General features: G+C 38.7%; 2 protein-coding genes across 3 annotated transcripts in view; both read right to left on the minus strand.

The window, feature by feature from the left end:
• Positions 1-6,493, minus strand: part of LOC129408370 (CD109 antigen-like) — a 19,957-nt gene extending 13,464 nt beyond the window's left edge. Inside the window, exon 1 of the mRNA XM_055151894.1 lies at positions 6,461-6,493. Coding sequence (XP_055007869.1) covers positions 6,461-6,493 — 33 coding nt within the window. The remainder of the gene's footprint in view (positions 1-6,460) is intronic.
• A 4,416-nt stretch (positions 6,494-10,909) lies between these two features.
• Positions 10,910-17,876, minus strand: LOC110171939 (zinc finger protein 33B-like). 2 transcript variants are annotated; one of them, XM_055152045.1, is made up of 4 exons: positions 17,540-17,876; positions 15,361-15,422; positions 14,155-14,248; positions 10,910-13,927 (listed from the first exon to the last, which is right to left on the minus strand). In XM_055152045.1, the coding sequence occupies exons 1-4, from the start codon at positions 17,745-17,747 to the stop codon at positions 12,954-12,956; spliced, it is 1,338 nt and encodes a 445-aa protein (XP_055008020.1). In that variant the 5' UTR covers positions 17,748-17,876; the 3' UTR covers positions 10,910-12,953. The 2 variants fall into 2 exon arrangements, with proteins under 2 accessions (XP_055008020.1, XP_020793403.2); XM_020937744.2 differs by having other exon boundaries at positions 15,361-15,425.
• Between the last annotated feature and the right edge of the window lie 1,139 nt (positions 17,877-19,015).

Genomic DNA, 19,015 nt, shown 5'->3' on the forward strand with positions numbered 1-19,015 from the left:
CCTAGTTTTAGACCTGGTTTAGACCTGGTTTAGTCCTAGTTTAGACCTGGTTTAGTCCTGGTTTAGACCTAGTTTAGACCTGGTTTAGTCCTGGTTTAGACCTGGTTTAGTCCTAGTTTAGACCTGGTTTAGTCCTAGTTTAGACCTGGTTTAGATCTGGTTTAGTCCTAGTTTAGACCTGGTTTAGTCCTAGTTTAGACCTGGTTTAGATCTGGTTTAGTGCTTGTTTAGACCTAATTAAAAGATGGATTATACTTGATGTAGTCCTAGTTTAGTCCTGGTTTAAAGCTGTTTTAGATCTGGTTTAGTCAAGGTTTGGACCTAATTTAGACTTGGTTTAGACCTGGTTTAGATTTGGTTCGAGCTGTAAGTGTAAGATGGGACAGTTTCGTTTTGTCCCGCTCTGTCTCAGTGGCTTTGATAACAGCGGAATTATGACTGTGTGGTTATATAATATGATACAAAGAAAACAGTTTAAAAATGAAAATGAAAAATGCCTGATAATTAAAGTAGCAAAAATAGCAAAAGACTTGTGTCAAAAAAGGCACAAATATACAGATTTGTGGAGTGTAGTAAATCTAAACTGTATCAATATTGAGTTTGAGTGCAGTGGTGTTTTGTTCACTGTGGGAGAGTGAGCCGTTCTCTCCTGGTACACAACATAAAACCAAATATTTTTACAAGCTTTTCACAGACAATTTTCCTCCTGCACAGCTCAAATCTGATCTTTCTCTTTTGTTTTTCTTCTCTGAACCAAAACATTGCCGTCTCTGATAATTTAATCAGTGCCAGACTAAATAGGGCGCCTCTCTGAGCATGTGCAGACAGAGCCTCCGTGAACTCATCTGTATAATCAAGATGGCTGACATTTTTACACGCTGTTTCATCTGTGTTTACCTTCTATGGGCTCTTCTGTCTCCTGTACGCCGCAAAAATGTAAAAACACCTGGTTACACACACTTGACTTGAAGAGGAATTTTAAAGTCATTTTTCCACACAGTAAGTCTATTATTAAGACTTGTTTTTTCATGTTAAATATGCACTGTGCAACTTTTCTGGTGGAGGGTTCGCTACCTGCTTGTCTCCATGGAAATGTTATCAATAGTATCACAAAGGAGATAATCAGGTTACACCACTACACTACGTTACAGGTCAGATCTGTGGAGAGTCACCCCTATTCACAGAACAAATGATTGTATTTTTGAGTGAATAAATGCCACACTGTAAAATCTAATAAGTAGATCTTACTTGAAAAAATCTTGGAAAATCTGACTAAAGTGAAGTGTGACTCTAAAAGTGAGCTACAAGTAATTCCTCAGTGGAGTGTACAGTAAATTCATCTTTCATCTAACTAAGCACAGCAAGTGAAGTGAACTTTAGTTTTCATTCATAGAACTCGAATGTTGTGAAGCTGAGCCAGTGAATCAGTCAGATCCTCAAATCTGAAATGTGTAATAACATTTACTTTAGTCCCTTAACACCTACTGTCATAAATATGCAACAATCCATTCAAGATAGAAGCTGAGATAGTGGCTGCATTCCCCCAGTGCCGGTTAGTGCATCTGCAGGAACCTCCTAAGAACCTTTGGCAAACACTTGTTTCTAGTTGTCGCTATTGTCAAATTAATCATCTCAACTTAATTTACCATCTACTTAAAGGCAAAAACACACACAAAACATTTTTTTTTATATTCATCTATATAAATTCAGGTGTTAATGGGTTTTTAAGAGTAAGTTCATCTTACTTGGTAAAACCATGGAAACCGACTGTCTTGAACTGAGCAGGTAAATGTTACTTATATACACAAGTTAGAGTAAAACAGGTTCTATTCTACAATAATGTCATTTAGATCTGCATCAGGTATAAGGATTTGAATATTTATTAGTTTTTGTGAAAAACTGTAGAAAAACTTAACAATAAAATAATAGAGTTCAGTCATTCCATGTGAACTCAACCAAGACCCCCGCACTTAGGAAACAAAAAAATGTTGAATGAAATCTGAACAGCACAGACTGAATGAACAGAGGGAGGATATAGAGACTGAATTAACAGAATCTGCAATTGGTAAGTAAGGTCTACTTATTGGATTTTACAGTGTAGTCTGTCTACATCTCTAAAGCTCAAATGCTCTGTTCCACCTTGTGATGTCATGAAGCGGTAGTTTAACTGTAACTGTTTTTACCTTTAGTTCAGTAGAGATTGTAATTCCAGGGCTGAAATCATCCAAATGATTCTGGTGAAGGGGTGTGGAGCAGAGGTGGGGACTTGCAAGTCATGACTTGAACTTGAGTCAGACTTTAGTCACTATGTTTAGGACTTGAGACTTGACTTGATGAAATGGACTAAGACTTGGGACTTGACTTGGATTTCAAGCTCAATGACTTGGGACTTGAGGAGGACTTGACTTGAGAAGACTTGATGCTTCTCCTAATTATATATATATATATATATATGTTTTTAGAAAAGACTTTTCTCTTTACACTTGATAAATGTGGTGTTAAATTTTACAGGAACAAACTGAGATACCATATCATCAAATATACTACAGTAATATACAGTACAATAGAGTAATAAGGAGTACAACATAGTATGTACAGTACAATAAAGTACAATACAGTATATACAGTACAATACAGTCAAACAGAGGGAACTACAAAGAACATGATTCTTTCATTTCAGTGCAGACAAAATAACCACAATTTAAAATCTGAATTCTTTCTATTTGCAGTGATTCGCACTAAGATCTTGTCAAGACTTTTAAAAAGGAAAAATATGCATTTCTACAACTCTTATATAAATACTCAAATATAAATACACCGTGAAGTCTAAGCTATATTTGGTTCTTTGGTTTAAGACTTGAAATGACTTGAAGCTCAAAGCAGATGACTTGGACTCGACTTGGACTTACCTGTCTTTGACTTGGGACTTGACTCAGACTTGAGGTCAAAGACTTGAGACTTACTTGAGACTTGCAAAACAAAGACTTGGTCCCAACTCTAGCATGGAGTTTAAAAACACAGTGGAGCACTTGCTGTATCACCACATGACATCACAAGGTGGAACAGAGTGTTTTCTGTTTGAGATAAAAATGCAGGGTTTGTGTGTTAAACATGTGTGAATGAAACAAAACACAACTCCAGGTCTGTTTGTGATGAGGAAACTACATTAGAACACAGATCAGAAAATAGTGTCATGGGCCTTTAAATGTGTCTCCATGGAAATGTTGTTCTTGTGGCTGTAATATTCCACAGTACAGCATTAAACGTATATATATCTCCATGGAGAAAGTTCCAAAGTATGATTTTTTTTTTTTTTATTATATCAAACTGGGTTCAAACTTTTTATTTCTATTGAATCATACAGAAGACGTGCCACCTCCAGAATGCCAGAATACCTTTAAATAAAAAAAATTATAAAAATAAAAAGAATATGAAAATTCATTTTATCTCATTAAGAAAGAATTCTGCAGTGCATTTTTTTCTTCCCAGATAATCCCCTTATTCTCACAATCGGTTTGACATTGTTTTATTTCTGAGCGCGTTTGTTTTTTAGTTGTTTCGTTTCCATGACGTCAGCGCCTCAGACCCAGGGCCAAAGGGAAGGTCATGAGAAATATTTACAACAAGCTCCGCCCCCTGTGTGCAGAGCCAGGAGCTGCAGGTGTACACAAGAAACACAAGATTTAAACGAAAGGAGAAAGAGAGAGGGAGAGAGAGAGGAGGCAGAGGGGAGGAGGGAATGGGAGGAGAAAGGAGGAGAGGAAGAATGAGAGGAATAGAGAGAGAGAAGATAGAGGAGAGGAGGAGAGGAGAACATAAAGGAGAGGAGGAAAGGAGAGAGAGGAGAAGAGGAAAGGAGACAGAGGAGAGGAGGAAAGGAGAGAGAGGAGAGGAGAAAAGGAGAGAGAGGAGAGGAGGGGAGAAGATAGAGGAAAGGAAGGATGAGGAGAGGAGGAGAGTAGAGTGAAAGAAGGACAGAGAGAGGAGAAGAGGGGAGGAAATAAAGGAGGGGAGAAAAGGAGGAAATAAAGGAGAGGAGGAAAGGAGAGAGAGGAGCAGAGGGGAGGAGATAGAGGAAAGGAGGGATGAGGAGAGGAGAGAAGATAGAGGAGAGGAGGAAAGGAGAGAGAGGAGAAGAGGGGAGGAGGAAAGGAGAGAAGAGTGAGAGGAGTAGAGAGGAGAAGAGGTAAGGAGATAGAGGAGAGGAGGGATGAAGAGAGGAGAGTAGAGTGAAAGAAGGATAGAGAGAGAGGAGAAGAGGGGAGGAGATAGAGGAGAAAGAGGAGAAGATGAAATAAGACAGAGGAGAGGACAGAAGAGGGGGAGGAGAGGAGAAGGAAAGTTTTTGTTTCCATGGAATCCTGCAGGTGACTTCTAGAAGTTCAGGAACCTTTCAAAGTTCTCAGTGTTGCGTTTGTGGTGGGAAGATCAGCAGCTGCTTGTCTCCGTGGAGATAGTGTAACACTGCAGTCAAAACTCAAACATCTCCATGGAGCAGGTGGTGGATCCTGCAACAGAAAAGTTAACACATACGTCAAGTCTAAAAATAATACTTTTACTCAAGTACAAGTCTGTGAAATGTTTTATAATGAGCTGAAGATGATGTGATGAGAATAAAAACACTGTCTTCAGACAATAGAATGTGATTTTCAACATTAAATCATAGTGCTTTCTTTTCTATTCCCATGTGTGTGATCTCTCAGTGGTCCAGATGGTTCCATAGTGGTCCATGTGTGTGTACTAGTCTATGTGCTCTTATATTTGTTCTGATCCAGCTCCAGATCATTCTGAAGACATTCAGGAAAGACTCTCCTCTGTCTTGTCAGTGGGACTTTTATCGTACTGATCAGAGGTGGGACCAAGTATTTGTTTTGCAAGTCTCAAATAAGACTCAAGTCTTTGTCCTCAAGTTCAAATCAAGTCCCAAGTCAAACACAGGCAAGTCCAAATTAAGTCTTGAGTCACTGGTCCATAAATCCAAGTCAAGTCCAAGTCATCTGCTTTGAGCTTCAAGTCATGTCAAGTCTTTAAACCAAATATAGGTTAGATTTTTGCAATTTACATGAATTTTAAATTAAATTGTACTTAAAAGTCATGGTATATTTATATATGAGTATTTATATAAGAGTTGTAGAAATGCAAATTTTCCTTTTTAAATGTCTTGACAAGATCACAAGTGTGAATCATCACGGTCAGAACAGAAATAATCCAGATTTAAAAGTGCTAAATAACAATTATTTTATCATGTATTCTGCACTGAAATGGAAGGATCATGTTCTTTGTAGTTCCCTCTGTTGTACTGGAGTGTACTCTATATTACTTTACTACTGTATAGTACTGCATATAATGTATTATACTGCATTGTACTGTATATTACTGTAGTACATTTAAGGATACCATATCTCAGTACTTCAGTTCCATCCGAAGTAACAGAGAACTGGGAGGGGCATGTTCCAGTTTGTTTCTGTAAAATCAAGCACAGCATGTATCAGCTGAAAAGAGAAAAGTGTTTTTTAAAAATATATATGTATTTTAAAAGAAGCATCAAGTCCTCTGAAGTCACAGGCCTCAAGTCCAAGTCCAGCCACAAGTTTAGTCCATTTATTTTAGTGTAAAAATAAAACACCTCTGTGTGTTATCTGTTTACTCTCAAAACATTAATATAACTCTTGATTTCGGGGTTAAACAGGAACTTTGGTCCAGTGTTATTTAAGTAACCTTTCCAAAAATGTTAACTTAACTCTAGAAAAGATTGGACTCATATAAACCCTGAGAAAATGTTGATTCTGTAAGAGTCAACTTTAACATTTCACATTTTGCTGTGTGGAGAATCGATCTCGCACACAGAACAAATATTATATCTTTAAGCAGTAAATAAGACCTGTAGTGTTTAGACAGGCTGGGCAGCAGATGGTGGAGCGTTCGTCCACTGATCTGGTTGACAGTTCAAATTTCACTCTTGACATAAACATCATTGTGAGTGGTCAGATCCACTGACCCACAGGTTGGATGGTGTGATTCCAGCTCCCACAGATGAATGCTGTTGTTGTGTCCTTGGGCAAGACACTTATCCCACCCTGCCCCCAGTGTCTGTGTACACTGGTGTGTGAGTGTGTGTGTGTGTGAATGAGTGGTTCCTTGCTGTAAAGTACTTTGTGTGCCTTGAAGATGGAAAAGCACTATAGAAAAATGTGACCATTTATTGTGGACAGTTTTAACTAAAGCATTAAAATCTCCATGGAGACAAAAAGACTGCAGAACATTACACAGTGCATCTTAAAATGTGTTCTTTTCTTGTGTCACTGTAGTTTCAGACCAGAGACCAGGACAGAGCACGTTTTGAGCTGTTTATAGGAAAAAGGAAATCTGTGTCTGTTTATCTCTGAGACCCGTATAAAGTGGAGTGGTATGTGACTGTTAAAGAAGAACTGTGAGGGCCTCGGGCTGGTTTACGCTTTACCTGCGCTACATCGCCCTCTGCTGGCAGGTCCATGTCAATGATGGCAATTTGCTTCTATGAAAGTGAAAGTTTCTTTTATGACAGTAGGAGACAGGTGTTCTCATAATTTACACACTCACCTTTATTTAACACATCCCACTCACTCATGTTCATTTAGCATCAGAACTTATTTTATCAACAGTGCTGGCTAATGCTTGCAACCTCATGTAAACCGCACAGACAGTGGCATTTTCTGCACTCAGGCTGCACGCACATCTACTGTGTTTACAAACCATAGACCGTATATACGAATGGAACAATGTGCCAAACAAATAATCCATCCATATATTCGCCACATTGTTGTATAAGTCGCAGGGTTTAGAGGCTTATAGTCTGGAAATTACAGTAAGTAGAAAATAATCAGTTGGTCAAGTAGCTCACAAAAACCTCAGTAGTTGTGGAGCCAAGAGTTTTACCGAGTGTCGGACGAAAACAATCTGGCAGGTCTTTAGTGGTCAGGTAATTTGATCGACACTACTGAGAATCACAAGTCCCAGGAGACACAAACACACACACGCATGCACACTACACGCACACACACAAACACACACACAGGCACATGCACACACACACGGGAAAGGAGGGAGGGGAGCACTCGATCCCACACCAGGACATTCCAGATAGGACAATCGGTGTCGGCGGCAAGGTGGGGCATTTGAGGGCCGTGCCTCCCCTAGCGGCCACTGGTGCCCCACCCCCAGCACAGGCCGTTATTATTACTATTTTTAAATGATTTTGATTGGCGCATTTCACTTCGGGCTGAGGGCACAAACTTTACTGTGACATCAATGACATCACAGTCTCTGTTTATTTAGTGTAATCTGATTGGACAACTGTCCTGTCACTCACGTCACATCACGTCAACCTGCTGCGTCAACTTGTAGCAGCTTCACGATTAGCGGCAGCTGCTACTTTAGCCTAAAGCTCCACACAGGAAATGGCGAGAACAGAGTCAAAGACCCACGGACAGACCCGCCGCCGGGACCCGGGACTGTCGCTACCGCTGCTGGGGCCGGGACATTCTTTGCCGGGACTCGAGACAGTCGCCGCTTGTTACGTTGTGTTGATGTGTAAAGTTTGAGCTTGGCTGTTCATTGTGCTCTGATCGATATTTTTCAGCCAATAGTAACCAAAATGTCTGTTTCTGGTATTTGTTATAATACTACAGCCTATATATATAATATATATATATATATATATATATATATATATATATATATATATATATATATATATATATATATATATATATATATAGGCCTTGGTGCCATTCCCAAGAATTATACCACCAGCTGCCACTGGTCCTGGTTAAGTCCTGGTTTAGTCCCGGTCCCTCAAGTCTCAGGTCTCTATAGGACAGGACAGGACTGGACGGCGACTCGCGTACCACGTTCACTACAGCCCTGGTGTTGTCCGATGCGTGGCTAGTTCTAGTTCAGAGGTGTTTTTGAGGAGAGGCTGTTGTTTAATGTTTACAACCAGTGGCAGGACTTATTGTTTTTTAATAAACCTCAACCTTTTATTATTGTCTTGTGCGCGTATCGTCTACCACACAGCCTCAACAACTATTGCAGCTAATAATAATAATCAATTTTAATATAATAATGATTATAATAACAACACATAATTAGCCTAATACTGTTAAAGAAAAACGTGTTTGATAGCATGTCTGCTGTGTATGACTCCACCGCGTTAAAATATTTCTCAAATGGCAGTGCCCCCCCTGCTGGTGACCCACGCCCCTCCAGTAGATGTGCTCTGACGCCGACTCTGAGGACAATAATATCTCCATGGAAACATGCAGGAAGTGGACCCTCCACCAGAAAAGTTACACAGCTCACCTTTAATCTCACTCAATAGGCTCTATTCACACTTGCATCACAAATCAGGAAGACGTTTGGAAACATGCGATTTCAACTTCCGGCGGGTTCTGTTCTAAGAAAAATGAGAACATGTCCCAGTTTTCTTCATCTCCATGTCATTGTAGTGTTCCGTTATGTTTGGCAAATCAACAATTCCAACCATACCTCATTTTTTAGAGGTCGCCCAGCGATTAGAAGAGATGAGGCGCCAAACTCCAGATGATACCAAAAAGCACATATGTCTGCTGTCTTCATTTTACCACTGATCACATTTACTTCAGTGGGTTTGGTCACCGTCGGTCGGCGAGCCCAGTGTCGGGAACTACACCGGAAGACGTCATCACATCTTTCCAAACATCTTCCTGGTTTGGGACGTAAGCGTGAATAGAGCCTACTAAAATACTAAAGAAAAAAAGCCAACATTTACACATTTTCATCATTTATTTGTATACATGTCATAAGAAAGAAAAGTTAATTCAAAATATACAACACTGTACACATTTAGACTTAAAATACAAACCGGATGACAAAATAACGAGACTTTTAAATACATAGATTCTTCATAAATTAATGAACACTCAGAAAGAAAAAAAAAAACAAAACTCAGAAAACAGAAAAAGTAGGAGGTACATTACCAAAAGTTTGACTGAAAAAGCTCTTTTGGGTTTCTAGCAGGGACAGAGTTATGTTCACTTAAATACAGAAAAAAAAAAGAGAAAAATGGAAGAGAAACAGCTACATGCGGCGCAGCAGTTGGTAAAGACATTACCCACTAACCAGAAGCTCGGTAGTTCAGTTCCAACTACAGCCATTGCATACTGTTGTGTCCTTGGGCTAGACACTCCGGCTCGTTTAAGTGGATCAGCTGAGTATATGTGCTTTTCTCTGGCGTTTTTGGCGGAAGCAGAGACCGTAGGTGCAGAACGGCAGCTTTGTTTCTGTCAGTTTGCCTCAAGGCAGCTGGTGCAGGACTAAAAAACCCACCCACATGTTTCACGCGAATTCCTCATATAAAACAGTCACCATATTATTTTTATTTCTATGAGCAATTTCTAGCTTCGTTCAAATGACTAGAAACTAACTCTCCTCGCCACAAGAAGGTTCACGGTTCAATTCCCATGTGAGGTCGTTCTGGGAGTTTGCGTGTTCTCCCTGTGTCGGTGTTTTTCACTTTGTTAAGATGGTAAAAATCCGGTACAGAGTCTTTAATGGCATTTACAGGCGCGGCATTATCATCTCCATGGTGACAAGCAGAAAAGTTACACAGTATATCGCTCTTTACCTCACTTGTTAGGAGGTCAGTACCCATTAACTAGAGGGTAGACAGTTCAAACTCTGCTTAATCAAACCTCACCTCCCTCTTGAGATGTGCATCAATAAAAAAGTCTGAACAGCTGTAAGGTCTTTCTCCTCCAACTCTGATGATGATCCACAGCTAAAGATCTGGGTCCCCATCTCTCCTGACAGAGAACAGTTGTCTCCATGGAGATGTTATTGCTTTGCCTAAAATGTTCCACCGCATGGCATTAAACTTCTTTAAACTTACAGTGACGGCAAAACTCTGCTCTTCGTTTTAAAAAACACTTTAACTGCAAATTAAGTTAAAATGAGTTCTGTTATTCACTTTTTAAGATGGTAAAAATGACAGGTAAGACTTTAATATCTCCATGGAAACGCCTGTCCTGATAGGGGACAGTTGTCTCCATGGAGATGTTATTGCTTTGCCTAAAATGTTCCATGACATGGCATTAAACTTCTTAAATCCAGGGTTCCCACAGTCATGGAAATTGAAAATGTCATTTTTCAGGTCTGGAAAAGTCAATGAAAGTTTTGGAAAAGTCATGGAATTTCTTTCATGCAACTCCAGCACTCTGTTAAGTTCTCATTAGGCTACGATGATAATTTCCAAATGTCTGCACCTTTTGTTTAAAAGAGATGACAATAAATGCACTGACAGTATTTTGAATGTTAAAAAACTATAATCCCAAACCATAAGATGGGTGGAAAGGGTTAACATTTCATATTTAACCCTAAAGGTCTGATCAATTCTACACATGTAGGTGCAGTAAAGTCATGGAAAATTCACTTTAGGTCATGAAAAAAATCATGGAAAAGTTTAGAAATTTTGTCAGTGAAAAAGAGTGGACACCGTGTTCATCTTACAGTGATGGAAAAACTATTCTTTGTTTTAAAAAAACTGCAAATTAAATTAACATTAGTTCTGTTTTTCACTTTTTAAGATGGTAAAAATGACAGGCAAGAGTCAGGCATTGACATCTCCATGGAGACAAGAAGATATCCGCCACCCAACTGAAAAGTTTCACAAGTTTACAAGTTGACTTCACTTGTTAGGGCGTCTGTATCACAGTTGGTTAATGATTCACACATTGTACATATGAATAATGTCTCTTGAGATGGTGTATTAGTATGAAGGTTTTGCCCCAGTCAGTACAGCTGTAAGGTCTCTCTCTGTAAGGATCTGATATGAGTAAATTAAAGTCCTCTTTAGCAGTACAGTGACAGCAAAACTCTCTCTCTCCATTAGATCTGTTTTTCACATTTTTAAGATTATAAGCGTTATACCAGATTTTGTACAATGATAAAAACATGACACCCAAGGCTTTCAAATCTCCATGGAGACAGACCCCAACAGAAAAGTTACATCATGTTTACTGTAACCTTATTTTTTGTTGGCAGGGCATCACTTTCACAGTTGGTAAAGTGTTCACTCACTAACTGAAAGATAACAGGTTCAAATCTCATCTACCCATTGTACGTGTGAATAATAGGGATGCAACGAAACTGTTTTCCCACAATTCGATACACAGGTCGCAATATTGATTCAATTTTGTAACGTTTCAAGATGTGGAAAAGAAAAATCTCATGTAATTTTTTTCTGCTAATGACTATAATATAATAACAGCATCATGTTAATGAAACATACATACATTACACACAAAACACTACAGTACAACTACTGTTACAGCTGTAGTTTACATGTGAAGTGTTTTAGTTCATTTGGTTCAATGATTCACAGGATTTTTATTCAGTAAAAATAAGAACAGAGCTTTCTAGGACTATTTTATATTTCATAATAGAGTCAGTCTCATCTTAATATAGACTGGTAGGGAAGCTACACTATCAGACTTTTCCTTTTTTGATGATGATTTGGTGATTTCTTTTCCTCCTAAGTCTCGCTGCCTTCACACAGACTCCTGTGTCGGTGCTGCTCTGCCTCGTCTCCAGCAGCAGCAGAGACAGACAGTAGCTCCTCCCACACTGTCCTGTTACAGTCTCTCTCATCTCCTTTCTGAACACTCAAACTAGATTACATTACAAGGAAATGTGTCAACAGATCATTTTCTGAGTAAAACTTATGAAATAGAGTCTAAGAAAAAGATTGCGTATATTGCGTGTCCCGTTGCAGGTGTGTATACAAGCACATTTGATTAAAGTCGATGTAAAGCCAAACGCGATTCTTAAGTGATTAAAAGTTCATACCTTTGTCATTCCTGAGTCTATCAACGTAAAATAAAAACTGTCTGAAAGCTCAAACCCTCCTCTGTTAGAATATTTCAGCTGTAAGTCCCTACAGAGCTGTTTTCTGCTGCACCTGAGGAGGACGCTGCAATAACAGATAGATAAACAAAATAAATGACAGCACAGCGCACATGGAGGGACATGTTCATATCGACCGAACGCGTTTATCGAATCGTGACACCAGTATCGAATGATATGGTATTATATCGAATATCATTGCATCCCTATTGAATAACTTTATGCCTCTTGAGATGGTGCAGAGTCTGAACAGCTGTAAGGTCTCTCGTTTTTTAAGACAGAATTGTGGAACATTGCAAAGCATTCATATCTCCATGGACACAAGCTGACGGGCTTCCCAACAAAAATGTTACACAATGCACTTTCAAGTTTCGCGGCCTTATTTTTCTTTTTTGGTGTATTTCAAAGCCAGTTAAGCGTTCACCTATTAACTGGAAGGTAACCAGTTCAAACCGCGTCTACCCACTGTACGTGAGAATAATCTTATGCCTTTTCAGGTGGTGCATTAGAATAAATGTCTTGCCAAACTATGAACAGCTGTAAGATATGTCTCGATTAGTTCTGTTTTTCACATTTTTAAGATGAAAACGTCAGGTAGAGCTGTTTTAATGCTATACTGTGGAACATTACTCATAAGTTATTAATATTTCCATGAAGACAAGCAGTTCAGACCCCCTACTGAAACGTCACACAGGTAAATTTACCTTTCACTTGTAACAAGCGTCTGTCACAGTCGGTTAAGTGTTCACCCATTAACTTGAGGGTAGCCAGTTCAAACCCTGTTTATAACGACACATTTTCTGCCCATTGCACGTGTGAATAAGCTTATGTCTCTTGAGATGATGCATTAGTATGAAGGGTTTGCCCCAGTCTGAACAGCTGTAAGGTCTCACTCATTTTTTAAGATACTGTGGAACATTACAAGGCATTAATATCTCCATGGACACAAGCAGACGGGCGTGGCTACCGTATTTGTAGTTGTTAGGGCATTTCAGTTTTCATCCATTAACTGAAAGGACCAGTTCAAACCGCGTCTATCCATTGTACGTGTGAATAACTTTATGCCTCTTGAGATGGTGCATAAGAATAAATGTCTTGCCACAGTCTGAACAGCTGTAAGGTCTCTCTCCGCTGTGAGTCCTCTGGTGCACCCTGAGGCTGCTCTGCTGTGTGAACCTCTTCCCACAGACCGAACAGCCGAATGGTTTCTCTCCGGTGTGGGTGCGATGGTGAATCCTCAAATGGGACGAACACATGAAACTTTTACCACAAACGGTGCACCAAAAGGCTCTCTTTCTCTTGTGACTCTGCTGGTGTAACTTAAACTGGTGTAAACGGCCGAAAGTCTTCCCACACTGCATGCAAGAGTAACCCCGAGTCACTGAAACTGTCTTATTTTGAAAGTTTTGCTGCGAACTATAGCTACTCTGTTCAAAAATATCACTTCCCTGGTTTAAAATAGATCTATCATCACTTTCTCTTTCTTGTAAATGTGTATTGTGCAAATTGTTCGAAATTCCAGCTTGAAAATTTGCCATTTGCGACGTGTCCTTGGAAAATTCACTGTTGAAAACCCCGTTACAATGCGGCTGGACTTGATGGGCGTTGCCGGCTTTAGCCACGGCGTCGGTCTGGTCCGAAAACGTGTTTGAATACTCGTCAACAACGCTAGAAAAATCCGGAAAACTGGAATCTATTTCGTTTCCGTCCATAATTGAAGACCAGAGTTGGCTGTTGCGTTCGTCCATAGTAAAGTCGCTGTTAATATTTGCTGGTTGAGGTTTTCCAGTGCTGTGTTGGCAACTGTCCTGGTTGAATCCTGATTGGTCCTCCTCTTTTTCGGTTTTTACGGTGAAGTTTTGGTTCATGTTGTGGTGGGACGGGTTGTACGAGTGGCTTATGTCCATGTTTTTCTGTGGCGTGGGGACCTCTGTTGGGGTGATTTGACAGTTCTTTTCAAAGCGCTGACTGTCGGAAGCTGAGGTGGTCACAAATTGTATGGAAGAACCTAAAATGGCAAGATTTAGTTAGAGATTTGTTATATAATTATCTGGATGGTCAAAGGTCCATGCTGAGGACTTTTGACCAGTTAAACAATATAAAAGTTTTCATGCCACAATGTGAAAACTTATGTACACAAGGAAATGAGCTCAAAGCATCTGGTGTCAGTGTCCATTAATATGCACTGAATCCCCTTAAAAATAAAAATAATAATTAAATAAAATGAAATCTCACCAGTGCTGTGAGTAGATTCACTGATCCACAGGTCGTCTGGACTCTCCTCTTTTACGGTGAACGGAGCAGAGCTGTTCTCGAGAAGGTCTGGAAACTGAACACAAACGTTAAAAAAAATTGTAATATTGCTTATACCAATTATCCACCTGACCTTCGTAACCAATACCGTATTTTTCGGACTATAAGTTGCACTTTTTTTTCATGGTTTGGGTGGTCCTGCTTATACTCTGGTGTGACTTGTATATTAAAATTCTCACACTGACAGCCGCGAGAGGCTCCAGTCTTGTGTGTCAGTTTTCTGCACATGTCTCCTGCAGAAAAAGCCTCTGTCCTGCTGCACGTAGTGAAATATGCAGCAGAAAACGGTAATTGAGCAGCAGAAAGAAAGTTTGGGAGTGAGTGAGAAACTTGTGAGGGACTGGTAGAAAGTGGGAATGGAGAACACAACTTCATGGCAACCGGGAGGGTACACCATGCAACTTTCCTGGAAGTCACTGGATGACAAAGCCTGGACTTCAGTGACAACTGAAGCTGCGCGGAGTTGCACAGAAGTGACACCGAGGATGAAGAAGTCAAAGGATTCAATAGATTAAGTGATTTGGAGTGAGATTGAGAGTTTGGTAAACTTATGTTCTGTTGTTTATGCTATAGTTAATCTGAATAATTATTAATATGTTATGTTAACATATTAACGCCTATTCAACCTGTTCTTTATTCTATTGTTATTACTAGAACTTGCCTTTCAAGATGAAATATCGATTCCTAGTCCCTGATTTCATAAAATAAATTTCCCGGAAAAAGTGTGACTTTAAGTCCGGTGCGACTTATGTTTTTCTTCATTATGCATTTTTTGGCTGGTGTAACTTATACTCTGGAGCGACTTATAGTCCGGAAAATACGGTAATAACAATCATGTATGTGTGTTTAGAAATTGTAATTGTAATTAATAAAATGTATGTTAAAATATTTGGCAAGCATTCAAATGTACAGGCCCAGAGTATGCTTACTAATGTTGGAAAATATGAGCCATAAAATGTCCCTAAATTTGACTTAAAATGTGAAAAGGCAGAGCTCCATTGGCCCAGCAATTTCCATGAGTATTTGCTGGAGAATTATAAAACAATTGGAGTTTAAACAAAAACTAAAAACTAATTCAGATCATAAATGACAAATATTGGAGGAGTCAAAATACATTTATTGAAATACCTTGATTTCTCCTTGCACAGGTGCACTGGTGTCCAGAGAGATGCCACTCTCCAGGTATTTGTCTGCTGCACAAAGTAAACACACAGCTTTTAGATTCAGTGTAATATAGGGGTGATTCTATAATTCGAGGTACATTTCATGTCTGCTCACTGTATGAACTGTACAGTTATTTCTGGAAAGCAAAGAGAGTTTTTACATTGGTCCATGAGCAATGCAAAAATTTGGTGAACTGTTGACATTATTGATTATTGCAGTATCACTCACTTTATACACTGTAGAGCCTTTTTTATTTGACCGCTTTTCAAATTTCAAAGTTTCACTTAATTTATAATCTGAGTAGAACATTTTGGTTTATATCGAATCCTAAATGTTAGAAAAGACTGATTTTAATGTTTTAAATGTTTGTGCCCATTACTTGTATATTGAAAACTTTCACATATGCTCATATAAAAACTGTTTGTCAAGTGGGTAACGCCTTGGATAAGCTCATAAAACTGCAATGGTTCACTCTAAAGTCACAAACTCAGCACCACAGTGAAGCCTCAGGATTTCTGCAGTGAATCTGAAAACTAAGGTTGAACCCGCTTTTTTAGAAGAATTGTACTGTTTTACTGCTCCTTCAGAACTTTTCAGAGGTCAGCTTGTTGTTAACAAGTATGGAATGATCTTCATAGCAGCAGGAGGTCATGGTGATGTGGGGGTGTCTCACCTCAAATGAGCACAACATCTAAAAATGTTACAAAATCTCAACTGGATACACATCAACTGTGTAACTCTTCCACAGACTCCTTTTTAAAATCAACGTTACCCAGCTGACACTGGTGAGATTTAGTGTCAGTTGTCTTTAGGATTTTGAAGCAGATACATTAATTTGTCTTGCTTTATCTTAACTGTTAAAGCTTTTCCTTTTATGTTCAATAGATTATAGATTTCAACAAACATTTAAAAAATACTCATTATCATAGACAACAGAGTTTCAAATGGATAACATCCACATACAACAAACAAACATACAACTGTACAACAACTCACCTTTATGTCACATACAACACACAATGTTTATGTTTCATGTTTAAAGTTATGCATTAAAATAAGTATCAGTCAAGATCTAATGGATCATTAAACAATCAGAATTCCCCATTTTAAATCCATCACAAAAATGTAATATGTAATTACTTTAGCAAAAAGAAACATAAATTTATCACTTTTTATTGAAATGAAATGTGCTCCTAAATATAGAATCACCCACAGAAGTTATTATATGAGCTTCTAAAGCGATCACTGTAAACATTTCAAACATGACACATTTACACATGTACACAGACTGTATGGCACCAGAGGCAAGTCAGATTTAAATAAGTGTGTTTGTAATAGGCTGTTTAGGAGTAAAATGTAATATTGCTCATATCTTTAATAAAATTATTTGAACGAAGTATATCATGTTATATGTTTGAAACTAAGCAACAACTCTAGGCTATTTTATACTAAAACACCAATATTTCAGAACATGTGACTGAATATATAGTTGACTATTCCACTTAACAGGAAACATGGCCTTGTTCACGCGCACACCAAAACCTGATTATAATCAGATTTCTGGATTTAAAGGACATGTAAATACCATAAACTCATGTGAGTGATATGAGAGAATTTCAGAACAAAAATGCCGTTTACATTTAATTTAAATAATCATATGTCTTCAAAAAGTCTTAAGACCAGACTTAAAGGGGGGGGCTTCTCTGTGACGGGCCCCAAACTCTGGAACACTCTGCCCCCACAGTGGAGAGTTTTAGACCTATTTTTACTCTTACTTTATTTATTTATGTGTAATTAATTTTTACTTTCATACATTTTAACATTATATATTATTTACTGTTTTTATCTATGATACTGTCTGTTATTGCATTCATTTGTTTGTGCAGCACTTTAGAAACTGTTTATCAAATGTACTACAAAAAAAAAAGGTGATTAGGTTAAAAAAAATCTGATTTTGAGTCCGCAGCCAGTGTGTAAACATGAAACCACACCATAACATGACCAACTGACCCCCAGATTCTACAAACCAGGGCCCCTCTACTCTGTGTATTAAGGGGAACCACTATGTAAACAATATATTCCTTTGCCCATCTACAGACGCGTAATTATTCGCTAAAATAACATTAATATCCAAGAATTGTACCGTATCCTTGTTGTAGCAGCGCGTTCTTGCTCTCCGCCGCCTGCAGCCTCCGTTTGAGCATCTCGTTCTCATTTTGCTTTCGGGAGATTTCCAGGTGCAGAAAAGCGCATTTTTCATCCACCAGTTTGGAGATCTGTGCCACGGCCGAACGCACCAGAACCTCCAGGATGGACGATAACTGGCTCTGGAACGGCACGCACGTCGCCATGTTTGCTCATTAAAGTTCCTACGAAGGGAAAAGGCGCATATGAACGTGTTTGCGCTGCGTAAAAGGTAAAACAGCGTCAGAAATGAGGCTCGAGGTAAGCTGAGATTCAGATGTTTTTGTAGAGAGCTCGGGTCTTGCTTCCGTGTGTGGTTTACCGTAATGCGTCACGTAAATACGCACGTCAAATGTAGGACATTACACAGAAGAATTGTATTATAATTAAGACTATCACCTACACATTATTATTGACAATCGACTTAGACAAACTTTATCGATCCACAAGGGAAATTCTTTGGACACAATAGCTCACGCATCACAATATAATCTAATAAGAGTAAAAAATATAAATATAAATTCTAAATAAGTAGCAAAAAAGAGCAAGAGACTGGTGACAAATAAGATATAATTATATAAATGTAAATGTACAAGTCAAAATAAAATAGAAAAATAAGTAATAATATATAAAACCTCAGCTTTATACAAAATTTCATAGGAGGACAGTGCAACAACGATATGATTGACAAGACAGGATTATGTTGCATAAATGTGAGTTGTTGTGCAGTTGTAGGGAGTATTATCTGTTACATAAGGGTGAGATAAACATAACAAAAATAACAATATTGGAGTGCTACACTGGATCAAAAAACGAATGCATACAGGTGCTCATCAAACCGCAGGGCTTAGATTCTTGTAAAGTAGAAAAAAGGATGGCAGAGGCACTCTGATTTGCGGTGAATTTATTAATAGTCACGCCAATGTGTTTTGACTACTTAGACTTCATCAGGGCTGATTGAGTAAGCAGCAGGTGTGACCATTTATAGGGGTCGTGACCCCAGACACGTGATAGTTAAAAAACAAACAAAATTTCCCAAAACATTTACATGTTGAATCCATGTATAATGACAACACACCATTCATAACACAACAGATAAATCACACTGTTCTGTATAAGTTGGAGTATAGTCAACAATACATAATCCCTTAGATTACACAGCACACTTCAAAAATTGTTTTAATTAATCATCAAGAAGAAGAAAGCACCAGTAATTTCGTAACAAAGGTAATGAGAAATACCTGGGTATTTGGTGGCCATTTATCAAGGGGGGGGGGGAACCTGTCCCCTCTTGACAACTGGCAACAATGTGATAATGATGTGGCATGTTAAGTCAGCAATTAAGAGCAGACCTGAAGAGGCTTAATGGTCCCAATAATTATGGACACAGTTCAAATAGTTCAAATAGTTCAAATAGACATAAAGGTGAGTTGTT

This window comes from Boleophthalmus pectinirostris, unplaced genomic scaffold (assembly GCF_026225935.1).
Source record: "Boleophthalmus pectinirostris isolate CB_2022bp ecotype Guang Dong unplaced genomic scaffold, ASM2622593v1 HiC_scaffold_16, whole genome shotgun sequence".
In the NCBI taxonomy this organism is placed as follows: domain Eukaryota; kingdom Metazoa; phylum Chordata; class Actinopteri; order Gobiiformes; family Gobiidae; genus Boleophthalmus; species Boleophthalmus pectinirostris.